At 32.6% G+C, this 6,890-nt stretch overlaps 1 protein-coding gene across 1 annotated transcript; it reads right to left on the bottom strand.

Annotated features, from left to right (window-relative positions):
- Positions 1–4,731: 4,731 nt before the first annotated feature.
- On the bottom strand, positions 4,732–6,570 carry LOC108819233 (uncharacterized). The gene is made up of 6 exons (XM_056997180.1): positions 6,134–6,570; positions 5,912–6,046; positions 5,754–5,832; positions 5,552–5,646; positions 5,189–5,356; positions 4,732–5,111 (listed from the first exon to the last, which is right to left on the bottom strand). Exons 1-6 carry the CDS (start codon positions 6,435–6,437, stop codon positions 4,951–4,953), a joined length of 942 nt encoding a protein of 313 aa, XP_056853160.1. The 5' UTR covers positions 6,438–6,570; the 3' UTR covers positions 4,732–4,950.
- Positions 6,571–6,890: the final 320 nt, after the last annotated feature.

The following is a 6,890-nucleotide window of genomic DNA, read 5'->3' as shown; positions in this document are numbered from 1 at the left end:
GTATTATAATAAGCCAGCCATTATAATTAATTAAGTCTGTCTTTATTACTCGAAATCCATATACACAGATTTACAAATCATTTTTTTCTCTCACATTTTCAATAATTCTTACTTTTTTAGGTTACCCATGGTATACACAAACATTTAAAAGATATTTTACACAAAAATTTCATGAAAAAACGGACAAGAATTACCTGATCTTAGAGCTTCAAAATCACCAATGGAGATTGGGAAGAAGGATTTCACGTGGAGAGGAGGAGAGAGAGGAGAGAAACATGAAGACATATGGGCATGCTCAATTTTGATTGGTTAAGATTGTATGTGGACCTCATTTGGTTGTTGTGTTTGGTTGGGTGAATTTATGTGAAAAATTAAATGAATTAATGAGGTGGAGAAGAAATATATAAAATAAAGAAAGGTTAATAAGGAGAATGCAAACATAAAAGGGTAAAGGGAAAAAGAGAGGGGATAAAGAAAATGAAATTTTTTTAATAAGGGCAAATGGAGTTAGAGTCCCCAATTGGTGAAGTGAAAAAGATAGAGAAAGAGAGGGGCCACGTGTTGTTTTGGTTACTCAACTAAGAAAATGATGGAAATGATTCTTCCTTTAGTTAAAGGATATTTATGTCTTTCATACACTATAATATATGTTTTAAGTGGAATGTGACATCTAACGTAATCAGTAAAAAAACTGTGAGAGAGTATTTTTTTCATGAAAAAGTTACATATCAAACGTATATACAAAACCTCTTTTCAAATGTAATTTGGTATCCGTCATATCTAGAGAGATATTTTTTAATAGACCACTAGATCCTGGCCTGTGCGACCGCACGGATATTACTTTTCAGTTTTAATTTTTATTTTCTATACTAAATAATGTATTTGCAATATTTGATTGTTTTAAATTGACTAAGCTAGGGATGGGTATTTGAGTACCCATTCGAATTCGGTTAAAATCTATTCGGTTTTGAAATTTTTTGAATTTAAAGATTCTAACTCTATTTGGGTATTTATAAATTTTGGTTCCGGTTTGATTCGAATTTTGCCGGGTTCGGATAACCCGTTAACTAATTTTAAATTTTTATATTTATATATACTTTAAATTTTCCTAAATCTGAAAATAATATAACATGTAAATTTGAGTAATGTAAGCCAAAGTACCTAAATTAAAATTAAAAATAGTTTAAGTTGAATATTTGGATGGAGAAGAAATATATATTTTAATAATTTTTGGTGTTTTGATTATTTTTATCTACTTTAGATGTTTAATTTTGACTATTTTTTATATTTCAAATTTTTAGACAACTTTTAAATAGTTTATATCTTGGATATTAACTTTATAAATAGCTAACATATTTAAGTATATAAAATATGATTTAAATAAGTTAGAATATCCAAAATATTTCGTTCGGATCAAGTTTGGTTATGGTTCTCTAGATACCAAAATGGTAAATCCGTTTGGATATTTACTTAGTTTCGGTTCAAATTTGGTAATACCTTTTTCGTTCAAATTTGTTAAATGAAGAGTTGATATTATAATTTCCATGAATTGTTTGTTCAATAAAAAAAATATTTTTTGAAGCTGATAAAAATAAATATCTTTGACATTGATTTAGTGGAGAAGTTAATGAAGTGTTTTTAATTCAAATTTAATTTAGAAAAACACATTAAAATTAAAAAAAACATTATTTAATTTTCAGTGGCATGGTAGTGTAAATAAGTGTGAAAATAAAGGGGAAATTTTAAATGGTATTTCTTTTTTTAATAATATAGATATATGTCTCACAAAGTTTCTACAAAATAAACAAATATCTAACAGTTACAAAATTAATATATTACCTAAAATATTAGAGAAAGATCGATTTGTATGATACTAATAATCCTAGGATTTTGTTTAGTTATTATAATAAAGGCTAATTGTAATATTTGGTCATATGTTATAGGTTAGACTAAAAAATGAAAAGATGCAACAACTTTATTTAAGTAGATTTTTTTGGATTGATTCTCTCTTAATAGTATAGATTTAGGTTATAAATTTTTTGATTTTGTTTTAAAGGATGTAGTTTTCAAATTTCCTAAAACTAAAAAGATGGAACTTTTTGGAAGCACCTTAGCCTAATGGTTAAGGTTTAAAGGCTTCTACACCTAAGTCTGGGATTCGAATCCCAGACTATGCAATTTATTGCATATTATCTCATATTCAGGTTTCAAGTCCCGGAGAGATCGTGATTTATTAGGCAGCTATGCAGCTTATGGAAGGAATGTGCAAATTATAGAAGGAAGATTTACAAGGGATCTTCAACATGGTGCAAGTAAATCTAGTCAGGCGTGGATCTTCATAGGACGGCTCAGATGATGCAGTTAGGCGTAGATCTTCATAAGGAAAGTAGTATTGTCGGTTGTCGAATCGTCTTTGTAATCTTCTTAATAATTGTAATATCATAATAAATAATAAACAGCGTTAAAAAAAAAAGATGGAACTTCAAAAAATGGGAATTCGGCAAAAAAAAACCTTAACTTTGCACGAATTGCCAAACAATACATGAACTTTTGGGTTGACCAAAAAAATACTAAACTTTCATTGACTTTACATTAATTAATAATGTTTTCGTTGACTTGCCAATTTAACACGCTGATGAAACGACGTCGTTTTACATGATTTGAAAAATAAAAACAAGTAGACCTCTAGAATAGAACTCGAGTTGGTTGAATCATATGGTAAGGTATTTTACCACTGGGCTAGTGGCATTTTCAATGTATGTTACTAACATATTTAATGTTATTTGGTAGTGGTTGAATATAAAAAAATTCTCTAAAAACTTTAAAAAATCTTTAAAATTCTAAAAAATTGAAAAAATAAAGAATTTTTTATAACATTAATTTTGAAATTAAAATGAAAAATAAATTTATTTTTTAAGAAATCTTTCAAAATTTTCAATTTTTTTTTATAAGTTTCGATTTAATCTTCAAAAATTTAACTTTTTTTTTTTTTAAATTTCGATTTTTTAAGCAAGATTTTGAAAAAAAAAATTTAAAAAAATGAAATTTTTGGGAATTTTTTTTTAAAGAAAAAATAAAATTTTATTTTATTTTTTCTTTAAAAAATAAAATCTTCAACAAAATTCGATTTTTTTAAAGAAAATCGAATTTTTAACTAGATTTTGGAAAAAAAAATAATAATTGAAAATTTTAGAAGATTTTTATTTTTTAAAGAAAAAATAATCTTATTTTTCATTGTAATTTCAAAATTAATTTTATAAAAAAAATTATTTATTTTCCAATTTTTTGAAATTTTAAAGATATTTTTAAGTTTTTAGAGAATTTTTTAATATTCAATCAGTACCAAATAACATTCAATATGTTAGTAATTAAATTGAAAATGCCACTAGCCTAGTGGTAAAATACCTTGCCATATGATCCAACCAACCTTAGTTCGATTCTAGGGGTCTAATTGTTTTTATTTTTCAAATTATGTAAAACGACGTCGTTTCATCTCATTTGAAAACGACGTCGTTTCACTTTAACGCCAACAATAAACGACGTTAAACTTTTTTGTTAAATTAACTGACGGCGTGTTAAATTGGCAAGTCAACGAAAACATTGTTCATTAATTGTAAAGTCAATGAAAGTTTAGTGTTTTTTGGTCAGCCGAGAAATTCATGTATTTTTTGGCAATTCTTGCAAAGTTGAGATTTTTTTTGGCCGAATTTCCTTTAAAAAATAAAGTTGTAAACTGTTTTCTTTTGGATGTTTTTTGTCATATTAGATTATCAAACCAAGAGAGAAGTTAGAGAGGAGAGAGAAAGTAGATCGGGGGTTTTGCTTCTGGCCGACGACGATGGGCTTTCTCAGAGATGTCGTCGGCCGGGATTTGTTGAGTTTTGGTGAGAGTTATTCTGGTTGTATCTCTTTTGTTTCCTTCGGTGCATTGCCCTCTCGGTGGCCGGTCGGCTCTAGTCTCCGCCGTCGCTTCTGTTTCTACAAAGGAGGACGGTCGGCTTAAGTTACCGCGTCACCATTCCTTTCGGTTGACGGCGGATCTGGTTTCTTTTTTTCTTTAGGTTTTTAGTTTGGTAGTTTGATCTGCGCTTTAGCCTTGAACGGTTTGGTTCCGATGGGGTGAGAGGCGCAGAGAGCAAGGGTCTAGGGTGTGAGTGTTGGTTTGGTAGTCGGGAGAATTCTGAAGATCTCCGACGGTGAATGAAGTTGTTTTCACGCGACTTCCTTTTCTCGGTGTTCTCGGTGTTAGCAAAGATTAGTGAAGAAGGAGATCTCGCAGGAGCGATGGTTTCTCTCCTATGAAGGAAACACTGGAGTCAAGGCATTTGCGGTGAAGAGGTAGTGGAGCGGTCGGTCTCCGGTGAATTCTGGCAGGGTGGTCAGGATCCCGGATGTGAGATGCATGCGGCGGCAGCATCCTTTCGATCTTAGGATTTCTTGTATTTGGGCCGTGGGTCATTGGGGCCTTTGGGCGTATTGTGTTTGTATGGATTTGTTGGACCGGGTTGCTTTGTGGACTACAACTTTTTGTATGTTGTTTGGCTTGGTCCATTTTCTTTAATATAATTAGATGGAACAAAAAAAGAAAAACTGTTTTCTTTTGGATGTATCTTTAAAAATCAATATAAATCATGATTGGTTTAAATGCGGTAGGTAGTTAAAGCTAAAATCACCTCAAACATCCTAATCGATCATCCCCTATATGTTGTAGAACTGATTCAATAGTTACAATAAAAGAATCAAACAAGCGACTTTTTAGCAAAAGCATGAATGACAAAACCATGCATGTCACAGTACTTTAAATCCTCATTCAGAAGAGAAGTTTTTTACTTTGGTTTCTTTCTCTAGTTCTAAAACTGAAGACATTATTACGCCATGAAATCAGCGAAATATTATGTAATTCATAGTCTTATTAAAGATATAAAGCAAAGCAAAGCAAAGCAAACTCCTTTACTCTTTGATCCCAGAAGGCTCTCCGACCGTGTTCTCCATTCGAGAATACCATTCACCTATGCGCGTGTTGTCAACCATATCCTTACCCGATCTAAGGTACCTTATAGGCCTCAAAACACCAAATACAGCGAGATCGGCTAAGTTTGGTCTTGACCCACCTGTAAATAAATGCTACAATTATGGACCAATCAAAGAAAGTGAGGACAATGAATTTGGATAGTGAAGTTGGATATACCGAGGAATGGACGCCCATTCAGGGCATCGACCCATGTCTCAGCAGCATCATAAAGAGCTGCACGTTCATCAGTTATGTTATATTTCTTCTTCAGTTTCTTCGATACAAAGTACATTGCCGTTGCTCCTGCATACTTTGCCACTAATCTTTCCGTGAAACCGAAATTTCCTATAATTATCCAGGGCAATATATTAGGTCTTAAACAAGATTTACACTCCTACCTACACAAGCTTTATGATTATATAAAAATAGGAATCCCAAGAACTCATCCGGTTATAAAATACTGACCAATATCTATAATCCAAAAGGATATAAATACAAAAAGAGCATACAAAGAAGAAGCAAACAAGACTGCAACAATACCATGGGTGGTGATGTAGTCAAAGGACTCCAGAGCCTCTGAAGTACTCCTGTATATGTTTGGTGACAAAATATGCACAAGGTGATTGTCAACCCACCTATCAAACGTAGATTCGTTATCAGCTGCAGGTTCTGTAGTGTCACATACCCTAGAACAAGAAACCAGTATAGGTCACCAAAATAAGAAAGAAAAAGAGAATCATACTTGCGCCATTTCATCTCTTCATCATCTTCAGACTTTGAAATTTCAGGGTGCATCCTTTGGAATAAGCTATCGATTATCACTGCACCATAGACATAAAAAAGACTACTAAACAAAGCATGTGTAGTCCTGGAAAGAAGAATACAGGTTTAGGCACAAACCTGACGAATCAACTAATTGTTCACCATCAACAGTAAGGATGGGCACCTTCTTGTAATCAGACCATTTAATTTCTTTCTTAAACAAGGGATTCACTTCAACAATCTTGTATGGAATCTTGTTGAAATCCAAGAAGGCTATAGAGAGAAGATATACACGATCATTTAATGAATCCGTAAAAAGACAAGAAACCAAATGAAACTGGATCGGATCTAAAACATTACCTTTGACCTTATTGCAGAAAGGGCAAGCCTCGTACTGATACAGAACCACCTCTTTAGGGTTGAATTTATGGGACATGTCCTTGGCGTGGACTTCTTGACCAAGGGACGATGCGGCGGCGGCGGAAAAGAAAACAATCCCAGCGACTCCGCCGGCAAAAGTGGGCGTGGGTAGACCACCAAATCTCGGGGACGGAGGCTCGGAAGAAGGAATCGTGGTCATCATCGCTGTGGTATGACCGAGCCGTGGAAGGACAGCGACGGAGGATGAGATAGTGCGCGCAGCGAGTCCGGTAACTCTCCTCATAGCTGCTGGGGGAAAATGAGATGAGATCTTTGATTGTTCGCTTTGGTGGCGGTTTATTCAACCAATTGGGGTTTTTAGGGTTTTAGATGTATCCACGATCCAGCTTTTCAGATTTTTCGTTCCTTTTCTACTATGCTTTGCAAATATACATTTTAAAATAGAGAAATATCCTATATACCCTTAAAAAAAGATTTCACAATTTAAGAATATCTCATCTCATAGTCTATATTTGAGAAGTGATTTGCCACATGTCTTCTCTACAATCGTTTTCACAAAAAAATTGTAACGTGGCTATTAAGATTGATGACATGTCATATGGTTAAATATGACATGGACAATTATATTTAATGCTAATATATATTTTTGAAAATATTTTTAGAATATGGAAATAACTCATATATTACATTTAATATTGATTTATATTTTTGGTAAACTTTGTAGAATATGGTAATA

Source organism: Raphanus sativus, unplaced genomic scaffold (genome assembly GCF_000801105.2).
Source record: "Raphanus sativus cultivar WK10039 unplaced genomic scaffold, ASM80110v3 Scaffold0534, whole genome shotgun sequence".
Lineage (NCBI taxonomy): Eukaryota > Viridiplantae > Streptophyta > Magnoliopsida > Brassicales > Brassicaceae > Raphanus > Raphanus sativus.
Note: the sequence above shows the minus strand (reverse complement) of the source record. Positions and strands in the feature narration are given on the sequence as shown.

Excerpts from the sequence above, each read along its gene's own strand:
- LOC108819233 (XM_056997180.1), bottom strand. The coding sequence starts at position 6,437 with ATGAGGAGAGTTACCGGACTCGCTGCGCGCACTATCTCATCCTCCGTC. Across the intron at positions 6,047-6,133 it reads TTTCTGCAATAAGGTCAAAG|CCTTCTTGGATTTCAACAAG; the intron begins GTAATGTTTTAG and ends TTCTCTCTATAG. Across the intron at positions 5,112-5,188 it reads GAATGGGCGTCCATTCCTCG|GTGGGTCAAGACCAAACTTA; the intron begins GTATATCCAACT and ends ATTTATTTACAG.